At 43.2% G+C, this 27,930-nt stretch overlaps 1 protein-coding gene across 1 annotated transcript; it reads right to left on the bottom strand.

The window, feature by feature from the left end:
- Window positions 1–621: 621 nt before the first annotated feature.
- Window positions 622–25,162, bottom strand: LOC128739135 (ATP-binding cassette sub-family C member 4-like). The gene is made up of 8 exons (XM_053834532.1): window positions 24,961–25,162; window positions 9,886–10,053; window positions 8,176–9,820; window positions 7,688–8,109; window positions 7,434–7,631; window positions 7,027–7,367; window positions 6,021–6,960; window positions 622–1,171 (listed from the first exon to the last, which is right to left on the bottom strand). The coding sequence occupies exons 1-8, from the start codon at window positions 25,143–25,145 to the stop codon at window positions 904–906; spliced, it is 4,167 nt and encodes a 1,388-aa protein (XP_053690507.1). The 5' UTR covers window positions 25,146–25,162; the 3' UTR covers window positions 622–903.
- Between the last annotated feature and the right edge of the window lie 2,768 nt (window positions 25,163–27,930).

Raw genomic sequence — 27,930 nt, 5'->3', positions numbered from 1 at the left:
GTAAAAGTTAAATAGGCAGCCTGATCCAACTGCATAAATATCGAAGCAATTCATAAAATCACATAAAAAATTCATGCTGAACAAACCGCATAACATCCAAATATGGTATGCACCCACGAGACAGCCATTCGCTCAATATCAAACTCAATTGAACTCAATTGGTCACCGTACGCGAGACAGTTTACGGCTGGTTCGTGCTGGCGCTAAACAATTTAATCAACTAATAAACCAACCGGTATGGTATGGTATGGGATGAGTGAGCCAGCACACGCTACAAAGTGTAATTGAGTGGCGGCCGCAAACACATCGTCCGTCATTTATGCTGCGTCACGGTGAATCGCTGTCTTGCTACTAAAGGCACCTGCGAGCTGCAAAGCAAAAACATTACGTTACTCAATTAAATAAAAATAACGGATAGCATATGAAGGTGTAGGGATTTCCATCTCGTTCTAGGTACATGGTACATAGTGCATTTGTCTATTTTTGGCACAAACAAAAATGTGTATATTGATCACATATGAATGATTGATGATTGAGTACCCTTACGGACGATACTTACGGATGACGTACTTTTAAACGTACAATTTCTTCGTATCTAATAGAGATTATAATAAAGTTAAGTAGTAGCAACTGGAAAGATAAGTACGATCATCAATTGAATTCGAGTGATAGTAGCTTAATTCCAGTAAAAATAATATTATAGTTTTCACTTATTCAAGGCAGCTCTATATACCGCTTATATAGATTAGCTAAAAATGTACACTAATGAAGAGATAGTTCGATAGAAAACAACACAGAATGGCTTGTTTCGATAATTCGATTGCCAGCTAAGGACACTTGTTTGTACTACTGATCGGGACAGTGGCAGCCGTGTGGACCACCAGCCTAACGGTGCTGCGGCATTCACTGTTTCGCGCTTTCGTCAAATTTATGCTTAGCAATCTGTAGCATCCGCTCCGATTCGGCCGGTCCGGTAGCCAGCACCATATCCTTGAAAATGCCAACCGGCATCTGTAGTAGATCGTACGGGGTACCGAACTCGACCGACTCGCCAGCATCCATCACCAGCACCCGGTCCGAGTCCATAATGGTGTTCAAACGATGCGCGATGGTCAGCACGGTACAGTCGGCGAATTTGATGCGAATTGTTTCCTGGATTAGGCGGTCCGTGCTGTAAAACAATAAAAGTTTTATTAGTTGGTGATGCGACATTGTTTCCCTGCCTTGAACTACACTAGAATCTCTACTACCATTCATTTTACGTGATCAAGTCCAAAAATTTGAGATAACGTTCTCTCGTTTCACGTACAAAATTTGAATGAAGGTCCTCTATTTTTGCGTCCAAAAACTGAATTAACGTCTTCTCGTTTTACGGCCGAAATTCAGATTTACGTCCTCTCGTTTTACGTCAGAAATTTTAATTAATTTAATTTAATTTAATTTAATTTAATTTAATTTAATTTAATCCCCCTTTGTTACGTCCGAAATTTGAACTATCGTCCTCTCGTTTTACATCCGAAATTTGGATTAACGTCCTTTCTTTTTACGACCGGAATTTGAATTAACGTCCTCTCTTTTAACGTCCAAAATTGAAATTAACGGCCCTTTTATGTCTAAAATTTAGAATAACGTCCTATATTTTTACGTCCGGAATTTGGATTAACGTCATCTCTTTGTGCGTCCGGAATTTGAATTAACGTCCACTAGTTTTACAACCAAAATTTGAATTACCGGCCTCTTTTTTAACGTCCGAAATTGAAATTAATGACCACTCTTTTTACATCTAAAATTTAAATTAACGTCCTCTCGTTTTACGTCCGGAATTTAAATTAACGTCCTCTCGTTTTACATCCAAAATTTAAATTGACGTCCTCTCTTTTTATGCCCCAAATTTAAATTAACGTCCTGTCTTTGTACGGCCAGAATTTGAATTACTGTACTCTCTTTTTACGTCCAAAATTTGAATTTACGTTATCTCTTATTTACGACCGATTTTTTTAACTTCCTCTCAATAAAGCATTGCATGCGTTCTTTCCGCCCCAGGTTTGACAGTTTTGTGTGGTTTGTGTTTGTTGGTCAAAATCGGATTAGACGAAATATAAATGCGGTTTACCCGGAAACGTTTAAAAACACACGACTGAATTACACGTTGTATGAAAAGTGAATGATGAAATATAAACAGAAGATTGCATTATCTGATTTAGCATATGTTTGATCTTCTTTCTGGTAAGTAGCAGAGGCGCGCAGTACGAGGGACGCGCGGATGTAGACGGCATCACTATGTGCCGCCACCATCTTTCGTTGACGATAGTCCTAGCAGCTCAGACAGCTTTTGTGGTTCCGAGCGGCTTAGTTAGCAGGTCAGATACCATCTGTTCGGTGGGACAATATTCAAGTCGCACAGCTTTCTTATTAAGTAGCTCTCGAACATACCTCTCCTTCGTCCCGATTTACTTTGAGCGACGACTGATTCGATCCGATTGCACGAACTGGATACATCCTTGTTTGTCCTCCATGATGCATGTCGGACATACCAATGTCACATCCATGTCAGAATGCAACCTCCTTAACCAGACAACCTCTTGGCTGGCCTCTCCGAGTGCGAAGTATACCGATTCCATTGAGCTAAGTGTAACACAGTACTGGAGTCTGCTGCTCCAGAGAAATTGCTCCTCCTGCATACAGAAAGACAAAACCGGTTGTAGAGCGACGAGTGCTGCCGGCCCCCGCCCAATCGGTAACTGAGAATCCGAAAAGTTCTTGAGTATCATTCTTGTAAAACAGCTTAGCCCCCTTTGTTGCCTTGAGATAACGGAGTACTCTCTTTGCGGCAAGCAAATAGTTCTCGGTAGGAGCGCACACTTTCCGACCGAGGATAGATGCACTTACGGCGACGGCGATATCTGTGTAGACAGAAACGGCGACGTAAAATAAGGAGAAGCTACGGTAGACGGTGTTGTCCGGGAATGGGGAACTGGTATCAATCGACGAAGTGTACCCAGTATTCATTGGGGACATGGTAGTCTTGGCGTCCCGTTGCCCGAATCTTGCAGAGATTTTGTCAAAGAAAATCTCCGCAAATACTTAATATTTCCCGTCAAGGCGTTGGATCTCCAGACCTAGAAAGAAGCTGGGCTCTCTTTAATCGGTAATGTCGAACTTCGCACTCAATGCTTTGGTCGACCTTCGCAGAACCCTGGCAAGCCACTGGTATGTCGTCGACATAAACGAGCAGATAAACTCTCAGTGTACCGACGATCTTGATGTAGAGACACTGACCGTTCCACTCTGCGTAAATTCCAAACTTAGTAGACCACTACGATTTAGGTGCTTTGTCTTGGGCTAGGCACCGATGAGCACGGCTTCAACGACGGCTTGCATGATTTCGTTCTTTGCTTTCTTTCTTATTTCTCAAAAGAATGACGCGTGTCACGCCCCTGGTCCATGGGCATCTCGTCCCAGATCTTGGAAAAGAGCTTCTTAAATTGATCCTTAGTGTTCACTTTATGTTCGCTCTGCTTGGCCAGCATGTATGACCATATATAAAAGTCCAGGGGATTAAGATCCGGGGAGCTGGGAGGCCACTAAGTCTTATCGAGAAAATCAGTCAAATTCTCCTGACACCATGCTTGGACGATATTCGCCGTGTGGGCCGGTGCGCCGTCCTGTTGAAAAACGTAATGGTCTTTCCCGTAGAGGTCACGAAGTGCCATGGCCACAACCTTCTCCAGAACCTCGGTCTTATAGTACGCGGCGTAGATTTTCACGTTTTTCTCGATAAACACCAGTGGAAATTTCCCACGTTTGGATACGGCCCCCTCAAACCAACACCGACGCAGCGCTCTGGAACCACGGGATATTTATGTGGGACAGGGGGATGCTGGCCAACGTCGGCGCCAACAGCCGATCATTTTGGACATTGTGCGGCTGTTGCAAGATAGAGTTTCTCATCAGAAAACACGAACTCCTGACCAGCGTGCCGCGAAAGAATCAGTTTTGTTGTTTTTTTCTTTCCAACCTCTTCTTCGTTGTAGCCTCCGTTAACCCGTGAACCTTGCGTTTCTTGTACGGCTTGCATCCCAGGTCTTTCGTCATGATGGTGTGGACAGTCCCGATCGACACATTCAGGTCAACAGCGGTCTTCCGGATCGAACAGTTCATTTTTCGACGAATCCGCTCCTTCACCATTTTGATGTCTGCTGGCGTCCTCGCCGAACGCGACCGCGCGGATCTAGCACGGTCCTTGGCCGAGCCCGTCTCCCGGTACCGACGGATGGTGTTATAAATGAAATTCCGCTTCACCCCGTGAGATTTCAACCGCCGAAATATGTCGCCGGATCGCTCACCTCTCGCAAACAAATTTACTACGACGTTGCGGTACTCCTCCATCGCGTGCGGTAAAAAATTAACAAATGACATCAAGTCTACACCTTGCGCGTCGGTTCAAACTTATTGAACACCCTGTACACTGTTGCTACTCGCATAACAGTCCTATTTATATAGGAAACTCTATAGAAAATGGGACGGTTATGCGAGTAGCGGCAGTATAATACTGTACCGAAAAAAAGAAATCGGCACTGAGGTGCGGTATCATATTAGTTCGAACGAGAGCAGGCGAAATACACCGAAACCGGGACCGTGTGACCTATGAACGGAGGGGAATGTTTTAGCACGGTTACGGGAGCGGTGCGTGCTTTCTGAAGTCTGGTCTTCACATCGAGCTATCGACGAATCATATTAAGTTGTGATGCCACTGCTAACAAAGCTCCAAGAGTGATCACGGGGCAAAGGTCTCCTCGAAGCTATCCCCTCTTATAAATCCACCTGCAGCTGACCGCCTTGCGATCGGCTGGAAGTTCAGTGAGCTCCCATGTGCCATTTCGATCCTGGGACTTCAGCTCCTCTTTCATCGCAACTCGCCATTCTGCGTCGTCCGAACCAGACAATGCTGCTTCCAAGGTTTGCGGCTCATCATCTACGGCTTGGCTACAGAAGATATCATTAATCAACCGACGTGGGGGAATCCCCTTGTGTTTCGTGATAATTAACGAAAAATTTCTTTTAGTTCAAATCCTTCAAAATTAGTTTCATTCTCGGTAGAACTATGGAACGAGTTACTATCATCGGAGTCACCCTCTGGCTCAGCAGTTCCTTCTTCTGGTTCCTTGATTATTAGTTCATTGAAGACTTTTTTCGGCTAAGACTGGTAATTGCAAAGGCAGGGAGGAGTAAAGCTCGTATCAGATTGAAGCTAGGTGAAAGAAATTAGCGTCCCTACTAATAGTAATACGGTTCGTCTTGGGGTCCAGGAAACGATAGGCTTTCCTTTCATCTGCATATCCGATGAACACCAGCTTCATTGCCTTCGCGGCTTCAGTTTCCGCCTTCTTTCGTCCGGTACGTGAATATACGCTTCAGTTTTAAATCCCAATTCCCTCGCAGGAGGGAAAACAAAAACTTCTTTCCCCGCCAACGTTTGTACAACGTAGCTTCAATCGCAGTCGGCAGCAAGTTTTGCAGGAAATTTGCAGTCAACACTGCTTCGTCCCAGTATTGTTTATCAAGACTAGCTTGAACCAAAAGACATCGCATCATCTCTTGTAAACTGCGATGCTTCCGCTCAGCTATCCTGTTCTGTTGGGGACTGTACGGGGCCGTCTGCTCCAGCCAAATTCCATTCGTCGTCAGGAATATTTTCAGTATACTGGCTGGAGTACTATCCGCCTCCATCCGAGCGGATCACTTTCGGCAATCGATCTTTTCAGCAGCCTCCGACTTGTTCGTTAGCAGGTGCAGAACGCAATATCGGCTAAAATCGTCCACCACCGTCTTCAGAAAATGGTTTCTCTAGGCGTCGCCAGCATTAGTATCGCCGTAAAAAGCGGAAGAGAGGGGACACCAAGAGAATCTCTCATTGTCAGATACGTCGAAATGAAAAAGTACCCGAGAAGTGAGGTTAGGTACCGTACAATGATCTATAAAGTGAACGTAAACGTAAAGTTAGTCTTGAGTTTACTTACTTTGGATCAACATTGGCGGTCGCTTCATCCAGCACCAGTACGCGATTATTTCGAAGAATGGCTCTCGCCAGACAGATCAGTTGTCTTTGTCCAACGCTAAAATTGGAACCACCGGCAGCTACCGCCATTTGCAAACCATGCGGACCGCTGGCAATATCCCTCAGCTCGACCTGTTCCAGTGAATCCCACAAATCGGAATCCGGGTACTCCTCGAAGGGATCCAAATTGCGACGCAGGGTTCCGGAGAACAGTACCGGATCTTGAGGAATGATTGCGATTTTCGAGCGGAGATTCTCCAACGCAACTTCGCTGGTGTTGACGCCATCGATCAGAATGTCCCCCTCCACTTTCGCCAATCGAAACAGTGCCCCTATCAGGGACGATTTACCAGCTCCCGTCCGGCCAACGATGCCGATTTTTTCTTTCGGTTGTATTTCGAAATCTAGATTCTTTAGCACTAAACTTGCACCCTCATAGTAGCGGTAGCTGACATTCTTGAACTGAATCCGTCCAGCTTCCGGCCAATTTTTAGCCACCACTCGCGGTTCTTCGGGTTGCTTCTCTGTCGGAAGATCCCGATACTCGAGCAGACGTTCGACGGACATCATAAAGTTTGCCACTTCGGCACTCTGGCGAATGCCCCACTGCATCATACCGGTCAGTGCCATCGATTGTGTTATGGCGAGTCCAACGCGGTCGCCCAGAATGTTGGTTTCGAGAACCAAGAAACTGAATACGACGATGATTAGGAATATTAAACAGAGCAGATCCAGGGTGAATCCAAACGCGGTGCTACTGGTGATGAACATGTAGAAGGAAGCCGTGTGGAGGTCCTGGTGTGAGTCGAACTCTCGGATCAGTTCGTCCTGCGCACCGAACGAACGAATCGTTGGTAGACCAGCTAACGAGGCGGCCAAATGGGAAAATACTGGCGAGCGAGCTGTTGGGAAAACCAGAAAAACGTTACAGAATCAGCTCTAAAAAACTATTCCACTTGTTGTCTTACTTATTCCTTCCAATCGTTTAATGTTTTTCGATGTTTTCAAATAGACTTTTCGAAGATAGATGAATATCACTCCGAGAAAGGCTAGTGGAATCAAAAACATGGGGTTCACAATCACAGTCACGATAATGGTACCGATCATACTGAGAATGATCTGCGAAGCGTCGAGAATGGCTTTAGGCAGTAGCTCATCGACTGAACCCATATCCTTGGAGAATCGGTTCAGGATGCGGCCGGAAGGGTTGGTGTCGTAGAATCGCATCGGTGTCGATACACAACCCTTGAACATACTGTCGTGAAGATTCTGTGAAGCTCGCACGGACGTTTTGTAGAAACTGATCGATCTGTTAAGATTAAAATTTGCAAATTTACAGTGGCGTTAGAGAAAGTCGAACAAATCAATCATTTACCTGATGATTGCAACTACGAATATGCTAGTAACCAGTGCTCCGTGAATCGCCATACAAATATCAGTACTTAGAAGAGGTCTATCTTCGCTGCTGAATTCAGCCACAAATTCGTCGAACCCAGAAGAATTGGTTCGCTCTGTGACGCTGCCCTCACTAGCGTTTTGTCTCAAAATAATTCGCTGCTCCTCTTGGGAAGTCCTGAAAGCAACCGGTTGAAAGCTCTGACCATAAGCGAACATTAAATAATTATTTACCAAAATGAAACCCAAAGATCCGCTCCACTGGCCGCCAGCTGAGTACCAAGGAATAGAATTAAAAGTCCGAACAATATCACAGGATTCGCACCGCTGCGAATGTAGTTTAACATCACCGAACCTTTGACGGTTCCTTTTGAGCTCAGCTCCATGTTTTGATTTAAATCGGGTGTTTTTGATTTGTCCTTCTCTTGCTTCTGACCCGATTCGCCACTTTCGTCCTCCGTTAGGTCGTTCAATGATTGGAAAGAAGCCGATACCGAGCGCGAGGAAGTTCGAGAGCCTCTACGACTACGTTTATCTGAAGTCATAATCGAACTTTCCCCGTCGCCAGCTTCCTCCTCCATTTTCTCCAGCAACTCAACGAAGTCAACTCCATTTTGGGACAGATCATGTGGCGTACCTTGCAGCGTAATTTTACCCTAAATGAGGAGAAGATCATTAAAATGAAGCATAAATACAATCGTTTATCAGTCTAAACAACTAACCTCATTCATCACAACCACCCAATCAGCCTCCTTTAGGAAGTGCACCTGATGCGTTACCAAAATTCGAGTCGTTTTCGCTTTCCCCAATCGTCCCTTGGGACCAATGCAGATGTCGAATAGATGCCGACCAACGTGTGCATCCACCGCACTCAGCGGGTCATCCATGAGGAACACATCAGCCCTACGATAAACGGCTCGTGCTAAACTAATTCTCGCTTTCTGTCCGCCAGACAGAGCAGCTCCGCGTTCACCAATGATCGTTTTATCTCTATCGGGTAGCTGCTCGAAATCCCTAATCAGAGCGCAAGCGCTAACAACCGCATCATAGCGTTCCTTTTCCATCGGTTGACCGAAGAGAATGTTTTGTCGCACCGTTCCGGCGAATACCCACGGTTCTTGGCTGACGTAAACAACTTTTCCGCCGGTTACGATTGACCCCGTTTCAAGCGGAAGCTCTTTCAGTATTGCCTGCAGCAGCGACGATTTTCCCGCACCAACCGGTCCTATCACACCGATCAAAATACCTTTACGAAAATCCACATTTAAATTCGAGAGAGTTGGCGTCCCCAGCGCTTCCTCTTCCTCGTCCATCTTTTTAACCGTTTCGACAATTTTGGGCACTACCGTTGAACCATTCTTGCTTGCTTTTTTATCGACCGGTTGTTCCTGCCGTTTCACGGCTCCCCATCTGGCAGTCACATTCTTCAGAGACACCGCCACATTCGGCGGGAGTTGCGTTTCAGACTCAATCAACTTCTGCTTCTCCGAGATGTCACCGTTCCGATCAAACTCTTCGAGGAATTTTTCCTTAGCACCTTTCGATTCGTTTTCCTTTTCCTCGTACTCCAGGAAACGTTGCAATCTTTTCAGTGCAACCAATGCTTCCGCGATTTCGGCAATGCCTCGAACGAACATCGCGGACATGGTGTTGGCCAAGATGGAGAAATACATTGAAACTACGAAAACTTTAGATGCAGTGAGGTCACTTCCCAGCAGTGCCATCGACATCATTGTGCAAAACAGAGCCATTCGAGTCGTAAACAAAAGAAACGTCATGTAGAGACCTCGCACGTAGGAGCTCTTCTTCACTATTTTCAGTTCCAGTTGTCTTGCCCTCTGAATTAGCTTAGCGAAAGGCTTCTCCCAGGCGTACATTTTGATAACCTGTATTCCCGATATAATCTCATCCATCAAACGAATTCTTTCGTCCGTTCGCAGGGCCGTTTGGAAACGGAACCGAGAGGTCAGCTTTCCCGTGTATCCCTGAATGGGCGTAACAATGAATATCACAATCATTCCTATCAGACCAGCAACGCCGATTTCCAAGTACAGCAGCACGCCAACGATTATGGAAAGCAGCGGGGCCGCCCACATCGAGTGCAGAAAGACCGACACGATATCGAATCGGTTGACATCGTTCGAAAGCAAATTAACCACCTTTCCCGGTGCCGTGTCCCCGAGAGCGGTACGGGACAATCGCAGCGCCTTCCGGTAAATGACACTGCAAACAGCGATTCGCACTTTCATACCATTCTGAAAGCTGCCGAGAATATACTGATTAATCGTAACCACGCTAAGCGCGTTGAGCAGAACGATGCCCGCGGCATAGTACAGAGCATCTTGCCGCGTCACAGTCGAATCTTGTCTGAAAAAACAATCAATTTTTGAAACACCCCAGGAAATTTTGTTTTTTTTTTAAATTTCACATACTTGAAATACTGTAGCAATAGTCCCAGAAAAATGGGCTGGGCCAGCCGGATGACGATGTCGTTAACGAAGGTGATGAATCCCAGCACGGTGTATTCCCACCAGAACGTTTTGAAGATGGCCTTGATGAGCCGAGGTCGACCGGGGCCGCTCTGCTGTGCGAACCATTCCCTGTGGCACGGGAAGGAAAAAGTAAAAAAAAATTAAAATTACTCATTTAGAACTAAAACTGGGAATACAAAAACTTCAGTCAATACAAAAATGTCTACTGTGAATGCGATACATTTTTTTTTATGTTTTTACCGCCGCAGCTGATTAAGCTAAATCAAGAAACATGAAACTTTTCCAGATGCGAAAAGTCCGAAACAGAAGCCAGCTAATCGGAGGTGAAATACGTATCTGTCAAAACACTGATTGCTCAAATAGCAGAAACGGTTTATGCTGAACCAAAGCATAAACACCGTTACAAGAGGGCCAGCCACGTAACCGGATTGAGGGCCCTATTTCGACGCATAGAACAATCCATAATTCGGGACTGGAGTGTCGCAGAGAACCCCATAAATGATTGGATTGTAGTATTTTTTTATTCAGCTTTATGTTTCAAAGTGTTACATTATTGTATTTCTCTGCTTCGGATAAAATCTCGGACTTTTTTCTTAATAGAACTCATCATACCCTGCACAGTTAAAGATGCGACTGAATCAGTATATTTCTTCCACTTTGAACGCACTGCTGACTGTCTCCCCGCTTCGTTGAATTCGTTGTTTGACAATTACCCAAAGTTTTTCACTCCGGTCGAAACTCCGGACAATTTGGACGGTTCGTCTTTTTTGGCACGAAATCGATATCATTGGCTGCTTACCACCCTCGCACCACTTTAGAGTAGTGACAGCCTAGCTAAATCAGGCCAGAATATAACGTTACCGCCATCCGGGGTGAGATTGTGCCACGGGGGCGCGATTGTGCCAAAAACCAAAAATGTTTATTTGTGAAAATTTATTATATCTATAGAAACAGTTGACCTAAATTCAAAATGATGATGAACATAACATATTTAATCATAACTTAGAATGGAACACAGATGATATTAGCAAACTATTTAGCCTAAACCGGGTTTCAAAGTTCGCGATCAAAAATACTCGGAAAAAACGCTTGTAAAAAATGTCCCGCATAAACCAACCCAAACAAGAAATCGCATCAACTTGCTATTTTGAAGGTATATAAACTAATCATTTACAATGTATTGAAAGGTTGTTATGCGTTGGATAAGTTTTGATTACGAAAACAATATTTTTCGAATTTTTGTACTTTTCGAGTTTCACAGGGGTAAGATTGTGCCAAGCCATAATGATCGATCCAATTTGTGGATTTCACATACACAACAAAAATACGTCAGTACACTCACATTCTTTACTATTGAGCACAATTTTTCGACAGAATAGATTGGATCATCCATTTTGGAGCAAACAGCATCATAGATCTGCTAAAGGGTATGAAATGGAGAAGGCAAATGAGGAGCGTCCAATATAGCTCTAGCCATCCCAAGCCCCTACCTAGCGCCTCCACGTGGCCATACCCGGTAATGCTCTATTGAGTAGCCAAGCTAGGAGGTGCGATACCGGGTGGTTCCCGGCTGCCTGATCTGAAAATCGAGGTTTTGGGCAGACGGCGGCTCCACACTGTTAATAGGTAAGCATAAAATAAGTTATTTTAATTATTTTTTTCGTTTTAGCTTATGAAGCAGCTCTTGCTATATAGTGAAAACTTTGGCCTATAGGAGTGTAAATACTGCACATGGATATTGGATACCAGAAGAAAAAATTAAATTAATTATTAGAAGCACTTATGGAAACCAAAAGGACGCAACTCTATTCCATTCCAAGGACTGCTGGTGAGATTGTTCTATTTTTATTCATATATACCACATTTCATATATAAACTAGAATCGGGAAGAGGGAGGGACCATCAGAGCACTTGTTTGAAGCGGTGGGCCTAGGGAGAGTGAAACAGTCAACTTTCTAGGGTTAATCTTGGCCCGATTAACAACACATCGTGGATAATGAGCGGGCTCTTCTCCCCACCTGCTGGAGTCATTCTGCATTAAGACGGTTTATTCAACGATTGACTCAGGCGACTTAGCCCTTGGAAGGAGATTCTCTAAATCCCTGGTACGTGTAAGTGATGTTGCTTATCGACCAATTCCCTTTTGGCCCTTCATACAAGAGTTGGGAAGCATGACCAATCGTTGAATATGTTCAACTCTTTTTGACATGATAGGTGCGGTCGCGGGTTCTCGAACGAAGTAATAGTTACTTTTGTTAAATGATCAAATAGGTATGGCACCTTAGGATACACCCCTTCATATATCTCCCCCTTGTTAACCCTAGAAACGCTACTGGTCATATAAAGGCTGTCCATTGACTACGAACTCATTTTTAGTTATTTCAGACCTCTCCGGGTTATTTTCGTTCATACTTTTTGTATGATGCGTTGTTTTTGGCCGACCCCCTGCCCCTAATAGTCCACTTAGTTCATGGATGGCCCCATATGAACTACTTTATACTGATATTTATGTGTATTGTTTATAAACATGCTAATGTTCTCTGTTTAGGCTAAGGTAAATAACTTTATGTTTTTGGCACAATGTCACCCCCTAAAATGGGTGAGATTGTGCCAAAGTTCAAGCCCTTCCAGTAAAATTAGGTTCTACTGTAACTAAACCATCTCTACGGTAGTTGTTAATTGAACACTTTAGTATATATTGACAGGTTTGAAATCAACTTAGTGTAATTGTGTGTATAGAGAGCTACAAAAATACAAAAAATAGAACAAAAATATATGCTTTTTTGGCACAATCTCGCCCCGGCTGGCGGTACCCTTATGTTTACGAATGAATGGCAAAATCCGTTTCTTCGAGCATTGTTCCATGTGTTACAAACCTGATGTTAATGTTGAGGAAGTGATGAAAGGCTCAGTCTTCATTCCACAGCATAGTAGATCATGGTCTTCTTTGCAAATTTATCAGCAAACGCGAACTTAAGGCCCAAACAGAATGCTTGATGCAGAATCCATCAGCGTTCTGTTTGTTCCTTTATACTAATCTAGATGGTGCGCATCATGGCTCGTAACTGCGGCAAAGTAACTGATGTGGGCGGACAGGGAATAGAGGAACCAGACCAGGATAAATTACCGGAATTATCGGAGCAAAAATGAACACGACCGAATATTCTTATAACGTGTTTTTTTAATAACTTTGTTCGATCAGTACACGTTAAATGTCACTTGTGTATATGAAAGCTTTTTCTCTGCAGGGGTGGATTCGCGTATATACCTAGCGTCACATGTCCAAACGTCGCAACACCCCTCCTCGCGAATTTAACCCCGTGTCTTCTGCACGGTCTCCTCCTCGTTCAGCACTGGGGCCAATCCCATCTTTGCAGCGAACCTTTTAACCTTGGTAGAACCTAGCGGCTTCGTCAAGATATCCGCAACCATGAACTCCGACGCACAATATTGAAGCTCGATGTCACCGGATGTACAGCAGTTTCTGGTGTAATGATACCGCGTGTCTATATGTTTGGATCGCTTCCTTTGTTGATCCAACACGACGAAGTCCAAACAACTCCTGTTGTCTTCAAAGATGACTGTAGCTCGACATTGCTTTTCGTTTAGTTCAGACCACAATCGCCGTAACCAAACGGCCTCCTGCGTAGCTTCGGACAGAGCAATGTATTCGGCCTCCATGGTAGACATGGCCACACAGCTCTGCTTTCGACTAGCCCATGTCACGGTAGCTCCTCCTAGACAAAACAAGTAACCGGTCGTTGATGGACAGCTAACAGCTTTTCTGCTTAAGATTCCAACGGCTGCTGAAATATCTGGGAGACTATTCACAGATAGGTAGAGCAAGCAATTTATGATAATCGGCATTCCAATTCATTTCCGGACTATCCTTGGTAACCTTGTAATACCCCGGATCCATTGGGTATCGCGACCCTTTTGCATTTTTGAGTCCATCATTCGCTCAACCTTGCCATCAGTATCCAACTTCCTTTTATAAACCCACTTGCTACCGACAATGTTACCACATGGTTGGTGGATCAATTAACTCCCATGTATCATTGGACATCAACGAATCATACTCAGCATCCATTGCATCACTCCATTCATCTTTGTCAGCAGTGTTAATCGCTTCGTTGTACGATGTGGGCTTATCCTGCTGGACCATTGCCATACCAACAAAATAATCTCCAAAACGTTCAGGTAGCACTCCCGTAGTTGATCGATGAGGTATACGACGACGATTTCCATCAGCTGTTTCTTTACCGTGATAGATCTCCTCAGCAGATTCATATCCGACCAAATCCTCTTGGTCCGTCTCGGTCTCAGTCGAAGCATTTGCTAGTGCAGCTGGAGGAGATAACGGTTCCAGTTCAACAAACGATTCCGCTACTTCTCGGTTCTTATCGGTATCGGATTCTCGGTCCATCCTCCAATCTTCGAGAAGCTTTACATCTCGACTGATTGTGATACGTCCGGTGTCCTTGTTCAGAAGTCTATACGCCTTATGTTCGTTCGAGTATCCTACAAGCACCAGCTGTTGTGCTTTTGGCTCCATTTTCTTGCGTCTTTCAGCTGGAATCTGTACCCACGCGTCGCAACCGAAAATGCGAAAGTGGTCATACGACGGTAATCTACCGTACCACTTCTCGTAAGGGCTCATTCCAATCGTCCTAGAAGGAACTCGGTTCTGGATGTAGATAGCAGTTAAAATAGCCTCACCCCAGTATCTCTGATCCAGCTTTGCTTCCAACAGCATGCAGAGTGCCATCTCCTTCAAGTACCGATTACGCCTTTCCATGACACCATTCTGCTGTGGTGAATACGGTGCACTGAACTGACTGACGATGCCTTCTGCTCGTAGAAAATTCTGAAGATCCTTACAGGTGAACTCTCCACCTCCATCCGTTTGCAGCACTTTGGGCGTTCTACCAACTTGCGTTCTGCAGAAACTAACAAAATCCTTAATTTTCGTTGCTGCAGCTGATTTTTTTTTCTGAAGGTACGCGAAAGCCATTCGTGTGTAATCGTCGACTAAACAGAGGAAATATTGGTTTCCGCTCGGTGTACATTTCATCGGACCATTGAGATCCGCATGAACGACGTACAGCTTCTCATTCGAACCTCTATCGACGATCTTCGGGAATGGTGTTCGTGCCATCTTTACCCCGATGCAACATTGGCAAACTGTACGCACACCACAAGCCACCAACGTCATTCCTTCTGCCTGGTGTTTTGTGTGGATTGCTCGTACCACATCCAGATCCCGATGACTCAGACGTCTGTGCCACGTATGTAAGCAATTCGACGTATGCGATGATTGGACGCTAACCATTGCCTGTTCCGGTATGCATAAACGATACAGGCTGCCATAGTGCTCGGCGACCGCACATACCGCTCCATTCCGGTTCCGAATTTCACACCTATTTCCGCTGACATTTCGGTTGCCCGTCATCTGCCGCGAAGCTCCGCTATCCACAAACCAACTGGTTGGATCACCCTGTGCCACCATCCAGGCAAGTGGTCCCTCCGAAACCGCCTGTACTTGCTTAGCCTTCGGTTGGTCCGGCTGCTTCTTTATTGATTTCGATGCGCCCAAATCAGCTGCGAGGTGTGGACAATCTTTCCTTAGGTGTCCGGCTTGCTTACACAAAAAACAGGTACGTGTTTCCGTATTTTGTTTACTAACACTACCGGCTGATTTGTTGCCACCGCTAGTTCCACGCTTTCGACGATGTTCCACTTGTAGCGCTCGTCCACTATTCGCAGCAGCCGTTTCGCTGCGCTCGCTACGCTTTGCCGATTCCGTCAACAATTTCGATTTCACCAGCTGCAGTGTTAACTCTTCCCGCGAACACCGGAATAACGCCGGGGCCATAAGACATATGGCCATTACCTAGAATAGAAAAGATTGTCGGGAAATCCTCCAAATTTGGTGAAAGAATATTGAAAGATAAAAAAGTTACGACCTTTTTAGGGTTTTTTGCGATACTGTAAACCTTAGAGGGGTTAATACTGAAGAAAATATTTTGAATTCTTTTTTATGACTTGAATAAAATGCCGTCGCTTTGCTTAGAGTTTCCTATGGCCTATATGCTACAATTGGTATTTGACCGGAATTTCGATATATTATTTACCATATATTTACCAGAGACAGAAAAAATTAAGTTACTTTACGAGTGAATTTTATTCAATAAGTAAAAATATTTCTCCAATTTTGGTGCTTTTCATTGGTTTATTTGTGGTTTTATTGCTATTTTTATAGGTTTTCAAAAACGTTTCATAAACAATCACTTGAAAACGAAGCAAAATCTATTTAACAACTGGGTTTATCAAAAATATAGAGAATTCATTTGAAAACTTAACATTAAAATCTATTTAAAGCAGGTTTTTTTAAAGTGGCGAAATTTGGCAACTGAGTGGCGAAATTTGGGCTCAGAATACACATTTAAATATTCAATATAACGAGAAAAATACACAATTTAGTATAAATATGATGATTGAATCAGTAAAAGAAATGTCCGAAGTATGATATTTTCATGTTATCAAATATCTGACCTTATAGAACTTTGATCTGTTTCGTTTCATGTAAATTTTTTGGATAAAGGCGGCGAAATATGGATCCATCACCCTATACGTTAACAATTAAACTTTATAAGTCTTTGTATGCGATAAAATCTGACTCAAAGCGATTAGTTTTATAATGCTATACCTACAATTCTGTACTGGAAATCGCAGGTCAATCACTTGCTATTGTAAAATACGACAGAATATAAAATTGTGTGCCTTTCATTAGGTTATGTTTACGATTCTGAATTTATTGAAAGTCAATAACGATAATTTTCGTACATTGATATATGAGTTGGTGTTTACTGGGTCTGGTCGGCGTATATAATATAAAACAATTTATTATTTCAAAAAGTTGTCTTATATCGTAACAAGATATTTTCAAAAAAAAAAATTGCATTTGCATTCGCCAATTTTGTTATTGTTTGAGATGTTAGTTTTTAACTATTCTTAGGATTATTTTGAAATAATGAATATCTTCAGGGCGTTGAATTTGGAATGGAAAATTAGTTCTGGTGTTGTTACCAGCTATGTCAAAGGAATTTGTCTTATATCGAGGTTGCTTTACAACGAGGTTGTCTTATATCGAGGTATCCCTGTATTTAACTGACTGATTTAGAACTTAGAACTGATTTAACTATTTAATCTTAAATGTTCTGAATATCACTGCCTCTGACTAGTGTTGACACCAGAACTAATCACGTACAAAGTCGTATCCCATGGCTGCCTTTTCATTCTTAACTAATAAGTTAGTTCAGTAATAAGTCGCATTTTTGTCTACACTTTGTCTCAATGAACAGCGGCCAGATGTTGTTCTTGCTAGCGGCAAACTTTAGAATAAAATGTTACACAACTCGTTGCCAACAGATAATATAGTTATCTCTTTTCCAACCAGAGAACCTCGTGCAATGATGAAGCATATTATGGCTGATGAGTCGAGTCGAGTGTTGCGTTGCGATGAAATATGATAGCGCGATGCCGTCACACTGCTGTTGATCCCATTGCTTGGCATGGGAAGCTCTCCCGGCGTTGACCAAAGCTTTAAAATAAATGGTCTCGAAATGCAATTACCGTTGTTGTACGGTTGTAAAATATGAACTCTAGATAGATTGTATTACATTTACATTCTACCGCTAAGCTTGTACGCGTGTCACATAAAGATTGGCACACCTCTTGAGAATTGCTTGATTAATTGTTACACCCTCACCTATTCCATGCGACGCTTTGGTCGCGATGTCGTATATCAAACGAGTGCAATTTAAATGAATTGCGAACAGCCACTGAATAGATCTGACGAATTGTTTGACGATATAGTCGTATCGTTCGTAGCACAAACACATCGCGCGCTTCGCCTGGTCGGTATAATGTTAATAAAATTGTATGTTTCAATTGATTGGGGGTGCCCGTCACGGCCTGACCACTCAGTGCCACACGCTCCGGGAGTCGCGCTATTTAATTACCGTCAATTGTGGCATTGGATGAAAATATGTTGAAAACGATATTTTATCGAGTCTAGTAACGCATCTAAATTCTATTTTCAGTAATATCATTATTATCGGTTAAGTGCTTATTAGCATGTACCTGCTTTTGATTGACAAGAATAACATTAGAATTTATTTGCCTACTAATTAAAACGATGGAAAGGGTTTGTGGTTGCTTCCTTTTACTTTTAATTATATCATCAAAATGGAAATGCGTTAGATGTGGCTGCTGCGGTTTTTATCATACTGATCTGTGCTTGAAGCATTTGTCGTTTCCCAGTCCATACATATAAAATTTATAAAACAAGTTGAATTTAAGCAAAGTGAACCTACTGAATTATCTTCAATAACGAGCAACGAACCGTAGGTAAATGTTTTCATAGGAACAAGGAAGTAACAAAAACAAGCAAGGTTTTCGTTTTGAAGCATAAAAATGTGGTTATTTATTGCATCGTAATTGGACTATAATGATACAGCAGCTTCTGGTCGGTTTTACAGATTTGTTTAGAAGAAAAATGAAAGAAGAAACAAAAGAACTTCAAGCCATTAACTTGAACTAAACAATTTCTGTTATCGGCTACGCTGTTAGAGTTGTCTATTATTACAGTTGATATCCGGGAATGAAATAGGAAGTCGCATGATAAGACAAATTTGAGACCAACTGATATGACATATAAGGGTTCACAGGATTAGGCGATAATTTACCAAATTTGATTTACACCTAGCATTTTCGGTTGAGTGGTCGCCGTAGAATGCAATGTAACGTTGAACAAATCATCGGTCAATGTGTCATACATACTGAAAGTGGCTTCATGAGACTTTCATGAAGTACTTTAGTGACCAGGGCAGAAATAGCTGCAGATTGGAACCGCGAAGAACAAACTCCAAGTAACAAACTTAGTTTTAAGATGCACTTGAAGAGGTTTTCAGAACTCGCTCTTTAAATCCGACCAAAGAGCTTGATGTAGAACTATAGCTATGATTAAACGGCCATAAAATTTTTATAAAACTCGGGAGGCTCACACTCAACAATGTTCTCAAGAATAATTCCAAAGGTCCTCTTAAAACCGATTTTAAATTATCATCTATTTGAAGTGATTACCAAGAGTCGTTTAAAACGATAATAAAACCATGGTCGTAAAGAATACCGCAAGCAGTGATGCCAAGCTTTGCGGAAAAAAAATTTGTAGTTTTATCATTTGTGTTTTTATCATCGGAAAAAGTTTTTTTTGTCTCTTTTCGGCGATTTGTAGTTATTTTTTTGTCATGGACCAACAGCTTTTGATGGCGTCTTTTTTGTATTTATTTATAATCCTTTTTGGTATTTGTTATCGCTATTTTCTTATCTTTTTATAGTCGCTCCATCACCTTTTCTGCATTTATTTACCATTTGCGTCGTTTTTACTGTCTTTTCCCGCACTCGTGTGGTCTAATTTTCTCACACACGCGTACTCATTCTAACGAACAACCCTGCATAAGCATCTCTTTAAAACTCCTACACTTATTGCTTCATGCCCTGCAATGAGTTTTTGCGCGTATGTGTTTAGCTAACAGCTGCAGTTGTCGCTCGTCGTTCGCCGTTGCAGCCCGATCTGCTGATGCCGATTAGACGCGAGGGCTCGCGCTCGGGCCTGTGAGTAGAATCGAGGGAGAAGATGGAGAAGAAGAAAAAGTATTGCAAAACTTGTAGCCCAGTGCGGCGCCAGCCTCTCGGGCAACTGATTCCCCACGAGGTTTTTTGCCTCGGGAATAAGCTGTGTAGGAAGACGATGTGAGGATGAGTGTGCGCGAGTGTGTACGTAGCAAAATGTCTCACACAGCACCGGCGCACAGTGAGACCGATTCAGAAATAGTGAGACATAAGTAATAGCATCGAAACATTAAGACATAGCATAATAGTTGCTTCAGAAAAGTTTCTTCATTCAAAAAGCACTTTCTAGTGGTGAGGCTGGCAAAGGGTGAACATGTGCATTCCATAACCTCTGTTCATTAACTCCTATTCCAACCTCTGAGCTGGGGTACGCAACTTCGGTTGTCGTATGCTAACAGGAAAGGGGGCACAGTGGCTCCCGCCCACATTAAGATGGCAGCCCCATCAGCGGGACAAGGACCTTAGGTTAACAGCCTACTGTACCAGAACATGCAAAAAGTTACCGAAAATGAAAGAAGAAATCTCTCCGGATTATTGGCAACGACCTTTAGCATGAAAACACGGACACGAATCGGAACATGGAATATACTGACCCTTGCCCAGCAGGGCAAGCTGGCTCAACTTGCAAGGGAGCTTCCCTGAAGCTTGAAATTCTGGGGCTGAGCGAGGTCCGCTGGCCGGGTACTGGCGAACACATCCGGGCAAGTCTTGCTCTACTCTGGCATACGAGGTGAAAATGCTACTCGAGAAAGAGGAGTTGGATTCCTACTGAACCCAGGGGCACATGCGGCCCTGATGAAGTGGGAACCAATAAATGAGCGAATAATCGTTGCCAGATTCAGAACACGGGTTAGGAACCTTACGACAATCCAGTGCTATGCGCCAACAGATGCTGCCGACCTGCAGGAGAAAGAGAGTTTTTACAGCCAGCTGAACAGCGTGGTTGAGAAAATCCCGAAGGGGGACATCCAAATTCACATGGGCGACTTCAACGCGAAGATTGGCTCAAACAACGCGGACCTTGAACGCGTCATGGGACGCCATGGCCTAGGAGAGATGAGCGAAAACGGGGAGCTGTTTACAGAATTCTGTGGTAATAACGACATGGTCATTGGTGGATCGCTCTTCCCCCATAGACCAGTACATAAAGTCACGTGGGTTTCCCGCGACGGCCGAACAGAAAACCAAATCGACCACATCTGCACCAGCCGGAAATGGAGAAGAAGCCTTCTTGATGTACGCAACAAACGCAGCGCTGACATTGCATCCGACCATCATCTTGTTATCGCTGAGATACGTCTGCGCGTCGCACGTGTCCAACGACGGGAGGAGAAAGTTGGGTGCCGCTACGACGTCCGCCGATTGGAGAATCCTGAGGTGAAACGGGCCTTTGTTGAACAACTTGAATCTCGAGCCTCGGAGTTGCCACCTGGTGGAACCGTCGAAGAGCAATGGACCGGCATCAAGAACGCCTTCATCACGACCAGTGATGAAACCCTCGGCAAAGCGCGCAGCGGGCGGAGGGAGTGGATTTCGGATGAAACTTGGAGGAAGATCGACGAGCGAAGAGAGGCGAAAGCCGGCATTGAGCGAGCGCGGACCAGATCGGCTAAGACTGCTGCCCGTCAACGATACGCCGAATTGGAGAGGGTTGTTAAACGTGCTTGTAGGCGGGACAAGAGAGCCTGGACTAACTCCCTAGCCGAACAAGGAGAAACCGCCGCCGCCAATGGTGATATCCGTTTGTTGTACGATATTTCTCGCCGCCTTAGTGGTGCCAGGATGAATACAAAGATGCCGCTAAAGGACAGAGCTGGTCAGCTATTGACTAACCTTAAGCGAACAGCTTAAGCGATGGACTGAACATTTTGAACAACTCTTCCGAGTTTCAAATGTCAGAGACCAACAAAACCAACAGCGTACGACGCCTACAGTTCGTCGAATAAATCGCGTGAACTCGGAGGCACCATCGCTGGATGAAATTGTAACAGCCATCAAGAGTATAAAATCCAATAGAGCGCCAGGGATAGATCGTATTTCAGCCGAAATGCTCAAAGCTGACCCATCTTTGTCAGCCCAGATGATGCATCAGCTTTTCAGCAATATTTGGGAAACCGCAACTTTTCCAGTGGATTGGATGCAGGACATATTGGTCAAAGTCCCTAAGAAAGGAGACCTAACGGAATGCGGTAACTGGCGTGGCATCACGTTGCTCTGTATTACTCTCAAAGTACTCTGTAAGGTAATCCTCAACCGGATCCAGGAGAAGATCGACGCTACTCTCCGGCGGCAGCAAGCTGGATTCCATGCTGGCCGATCATGTGTAGACCATATCACAACGCTCCGCATTATATTGGAGCAGATCAACGAATTCCAGGACTCTCGTCTGCTGGTGTTCGTTGACTTCGAAAAGGCGTTCGACCGACACAATCACGAAAACATCTGGGGCGCACTTAGGCATAGAGGAGTTCCAGATAAGCTAGTCCATCTCATCGAGGCTCAGGACGAAGCGTTCTCGTGCAAGGTTTTGCACGACGGCGTCTTGTCCGACCCCATTAGGGTTACTGCTGGCGTGAGACAGGGCTGCATTTTATCACCGCTTCTGTTTCTCATCGTTATGGATGAGATATTTGTTGGAGCAATTGACAGTAGACCAAATCGAAGATTGCCTTGGAGTTGGAATCCTCTAACGATGGAGCAGCTAAATAACTTCGACCTAGCCGACGACGTTGTCTTGCTCGCGAAAACTAAGTCTATGGTAGTGAACACTGACAATTCCACCAACTTCACAGGGACTTCAGCGGGACAACAAGTTGAGCAGGTAGACGCCTTTCAATATCTTGGTAGCCTAACAACGCCCGATGGTGGTACCAAGGCTGATATAGCCACACGGATCAGGAAGGCCAGGGGTGCCTTTGCAGGTCTACGAAACATTTAACGCTCAAACCAGATCACTCTACGTACGAAACCCCGAATCTTTAATTCAAACGTCAAATCCGTACTGCTGTATGCCTGCGAAACGTGGTGCGTCTCAGCGGAGACAACGCAAAAACTGCAGGTATTCATTAACCGGTGCCTGTGATACATCATTCGTGCCTGGTGGCCTGATAACTGGATATCCAATGAGGAACTCCATTGTCGGTGTCATCAACGGCCGATAGTCACAGAAATTCGTGAACGTAGGTGGAAGTGGATCGGACACACCTTGAGGAAAGGAGCGAACGAGGTTTGCAGAGAAGCACTCGACTGGAATCCACAAGGACAGCATAGAAGAGGCAGACCCAGAGGCTCATGGCGACGGAGCTTAGCCAACGACATCCGGGCTGCAGACGAGAACCTGTCCTGGTGACAGGTAAAAGCCATGGCGGGTAACCGTCAGCAGTGGAGATCTCTGATTTCATCCCTTTGTTCTGCCGGACCGGCGGACATGGACACATAAGTAAGTAAGTAAACTCTTAGGGACACCCTTAAAAACAGTTTTTTTCGATCTAGCTCTTTAATAACGGTTCGTATGCTTTTCAACTGTTCTAAGAAATTATTAATCACATTAAATTACACGTTTTCGTCGAAGATAGTAGAGCTCTATCTGTTTCCCTCTAGAAGTTATCAATGGTTTTTTAATTTGTACATGTAATCTTTAAGTGGGTGTATCTCGGGGGAGAGCAGCTATGAGCAGCTAATCTCACTTGTTTTTTGTGAATCAATTTATGCTGAATCCCACCATGTACAACTTAGGATGGAACACTGTGAAATAACGGAGAAAAGTTACCATGAAGGCAACCGTTTTTAAAGCTGAAAACTACCACATCTAGCATCCGTGGCATGCTAGATTCGGAATGAACTTGAAGAGCCATGTAAAATTGTGTCCTCCGTTATTGTTAAGAAGCGAGGAAGATTCTTGTTTATATATTTCCAGACTCTCAGCAACTTCTTCCAACTTCCACGGTGCATTGATTGGGCGGAGAAGATGGATGTTTTCAGGGGTTAGTGGGTGGATATTCTCGAATATATGCTCCGCAACTTTGGACCTAAAATGAAAAGGTAGGTATCCGTTTTCCTGCGTCTTTGTTAGCCTTGGTAACTTCAGCCGTGTGTTCTTTAAAACGAATACCCAAGTTCCTTTTAGTTTGTCCAATGTAAACTTTTTCACAATGGCTACAAGCAATTTTGTAAATCCCTGCTCTGTGTAATAATTCAATTTTATTTTTAGTACCTAAGTTTTTTTCGGAAAAGCCATAAACGCTTTGCTTTTAGTATAAGCAAAAAAAAAAGTTCAATGTATTTCACCTACGACTTGCAGGCTTCATCAGTGTCGGTTTGAAACATATCTGTCACAAATAAATATAACTAGTATAATTTAATTGGAAAGTTTTCTATTTTATTTAATTTCAGGTTTCGTATTCTACAAAAACGCTCTAAAAACTACAATCAAAGTAAATTTTGTTTGGTTGAAATTCATACTTGTGACACTGTGTAGCACTTCGTTGTTTTGTGACTTTACTGAATGTTCAGATGAAGGACAGTTCAAAATGTTAGATAGCAAGATTATACATTTTGCACAGTTTTATGGTAGCATTGTCAGGATAAACCTTCTTGCAGAAGAATGTCACAAAACTTTGTCAAAACTACTGTCAAATTTTAAGGAAGCTTTGGAAGCTCGTTTTAAAACAGTAATCAAGCATCTGTAATATAGATTATAAGGTGAATTACAAAAAAAACAAAGCCTAGCTGCTACATTCCGTTTTCGAAACTTGGCCTTCTGTTTATATTCGACAGACTTCGCAGTCAGCTGTCAGAGTACAGGGCAATTGCGGGGCTAGAGCTCCGATCCTATTGACTCTAACAGCCTCTCCCAGTCGAGATTCGAAACCTAAGACGAATGGATCGTTAGTCCAACTCGTACCTCTAGGCCATCTGGTAGACAATTGCACGCAACTATTATCACTAATAAAGGCTAGCTCAAGAAGCCTACGTCAGACTAGAAATCGGTCTGAGATACGATACCAATTTTATTGCTGTGTCCAACGTACAACTATCTTCTTGACGTAGCACTGCGTATTCAATTACAGTAATAAAAATCGAGTCGCATCGTAGGTCACTTTTACTCCGTGGCCTTATCCTAAGATAACTATGCGATGCGACAAATTAGTGCAACGTCAAACCATATAAAGGAAACCATTTTCGTTATCATCACCGGAGTGTAATCAATTGGCCATACACGTACTCGCAATGGCCTAGTATCAATTTAAACTTATTAATTCCAATGCGTACCAACATATACCAATAAACTAACTCGGTTCGAGTGGGCGGTGTACTTACTGTTCTAGCCGGTCTCCCAGAGCATCCGATTTATCCACTTCTAGTGGGCGAAATAAATCCTGCAGTTCGAGCACTTTGGTATAGCCTTTCTTAAACAATTTTATCGTCCACCAGAACGTTAATACGGACAGACAATTGGCACTTTCACGGGGATTGGGCGGAAGCTTTCTTCGAATCGCCTCCATAGCGTTCTTTTATGGCACTCGCGAGACACTGTGAAACAAAATCGAGATACTTTTCGGCAGCTGTGGTTGGCTGAAATAATTTTGTTTTTTTTTTGTTTTACTCGAACAGGCACTTCATCACATCTCGACTTTCGTCGCGGGAATGATAAGGTTTCGGCTGTGCAGTGCGCTCTTGAATCGATGCGTTCCGCGTCGCTCGCCGGCTGAAACTGTCGCGCCCTTGACAGGAACGCTTCGTCATACGGAGACAAATATCTTTCTGGACCCATGTAGATATCTTATCTACCGGAGTGAATAGCTTAATTTCGATACAGTGTGTATGGTGAACTCAGTGGAACAATTATAGACGAAAGACAATTAGTACCTACATGACTAAGCTTCAGGCATGATTAGGGTTTTTGCTGTTTTTTCCTTTACTATATTCCGGATGTACAAATTCTGCTTCAACCAAGCGTTGAATGGTCGTGCTAAAAATTGCTCGATCAATGAAGGTCGATGGTTCTATCAAAACAAGAGCTATAAACGTAACGTAAAAGTAACGTAGAGGAAAATGTAAACAAAATAATAGTCTTTTGGTGATAGGTTGTCTCACACGAAACACTACGCAAGTGTTTGGAATTTCAAGATCACTTTTTAGTTCGCGTGTAGCCGATTTTCTTTACCAATCGAAAGTCGCCTATAATCGAACCGAGTTACGGGCCGTCCCGGGACGTTCGGTTTTCCTTATCAACAGATAACTTATCGCGTCACGTCACAGCGGAATAAAAAGCTGAAACGATTTTTCATTGATGGTACACTCTACTCTAGCAGACGACGGTTCTAAAATAAGTTTCACATGAGTAATCCTGATTATTGGGCAAATGTCCATAAAATACTGATTTATTTTCAATCGTGATTATCACAATTGTAATTGTCTGTGTGATTGGCTTTAAGTAGTAGAGTATAAAGGAATGAGGGTAAAACGTTGTAGTAAGACGAACGTATTTTAGTAACTTACATTAAGGGCTTTTTCATCGAAATAGCCACTTGGTTACACACGAAGTGCTAATAAATATGAAATAGGGACCGAAGGGACCCAATCTGTTCATTTGGTTATCATCCAGGTTGAATAAACTAACTCGGTAAACATTGAGTAACAATACAATGTTATATTTAAACGCCCTACACCATCGCTGCGTTCATTTAGCTGAAGGAGATACTTATTTCAATAGAATGTATGCAGCTATAAAGCCTATAAAACTATGAAAAATGTGATAGATTGACTAATTTGACACGTTTTACTGAATAAAAATTCTGAAACTTTGACTGAAACTAGCTAGGAGTATAATGATTACGTTGGCAAAATTTGATAATACGTTGAGAGGTTATCGAGATGGCATTGGAACAAGACTTTTGTTACAAGAGCAGATCCGCAAAAAAAATCATGTGCTCCTTCGTGGAAACTTCGACTGCATTTCACAGGTAGATCGCGAAACACCTGGAATTTCATCATTCGACGGTGTCCCGAGTGGTAAAGTTATTCAAGAGGAACCAGACCCAACAGCTCACCTGGGCAAGGCTAGGAGAGTATTGCGTTGGCCAAAACTTTCGATTCGCTATGCGGCGAAGAAGGCGGATGTTATTAGCTAATTTGAGTAAAAAACGATGAAGCATGTGCCTGCCTTCACGTCTTTCAAGCTCCAGAAGGCACCGAATTTGAACGACAAATAAAACACGGTGGCCGGACCCGTGCGGACAAATAAAATACGGTGGCCGAAGCGGACACAAATCAGTTTTTGTTATTGTTCTACAATAGCTAAAATTAACGAGGTGGAGTACTTAAACTTTCAGAAGAATGTTTTGGGCCGGGAAATTGAGTTAGCGTAGGATGGCGATTGACGAATATATTATTACTTATCACAAAAATATCGGCCGATTAGGTAAAAAATTCTGCTCTTTCCTCTTGTTTTCACTCATTTTATGTAATTTGCTATTCCGCTTTCTGTCTTTTTACTCCCTCTCCCTCCTTTCGTTTCCAGCATTTTTTTCAACTAATTTTTTCTCCTTTTTTCTCGTTTGCAACTTTGTCTATTCCGTTTTCTTCTTAAAGATGCCCCATTTTTTTCTATTCTGTCAAGTTTATTCCATTTTTCTATTTACTCTCTAATTTTGCTTTTTTATCTTCCGGTTTTTCGTCCTTTTCTCCTGTTTTACCTTTTTCTTCGGTACAGGTAAAACCTTTCTTTTCTTCTCTTTCACCTCTTTTTCCCGTTTTCCTAGTTTCCTTTATCGGGTTTCTTTTCCTCTTTTGCTATTCTCCTTTCCCTTTTGGTTTCTCGGGTTTTCTGTTCCGTTTTCCCTTGTTATCTTATCGCCTCTTTATCTTTAACGTTAAGCCACCTTTTCTGTCATGTTCTTTCTTTTTCTGTCCTGCCTTCCTTCTATTTGTTTCATTTTCCCTCTTTTGCTTTTGTTTTTATTTTTTTCTTGCCCACTGTTTACTCTCTCTCTCTCTTTTCTTCCTGTCCCGTTTCCATACTTTTCAGTCTGGATTTTTCTGTCGTTTTTCATTTTTTTGTCTCGTTTTTTGTTTTCTGTCTCGTTTGTTGTCCAGATTATCCTCCTATTCTGTCACGTTCTGCTTATCTACCCCGTTTCATCCCGTTTTCATTTTTGTTCAGTTGGTCTCCTCTTCTGCCCAATTTGTCCTCATTTTCTTTATCATATAATCTTATATTTTTTCTACTTTTCTCTTCCGCTCTCCTTCTTTTTCTGCCCCGTCCTCTTTTTGCCTGGTTTTCCCATT

Source organism: Sabethes cyaneus, chromosome 3 (assembly GCF_943734655.1).
Source record: "Sabethes cyaneus chromosome 3, idSabCyanKW18_F2, whole genome shotgun sequence".
In the NCBI taxonomy this organism is placed as follows: Eukaryota; Metazoa; Arthropoda; class Insecta; order Diptera; family Culicidae; genus Sabethes; species Sabethes cyaneus.
This window is presented reverse-complemented; position numbering and strand designations above follow the sequence as displayed.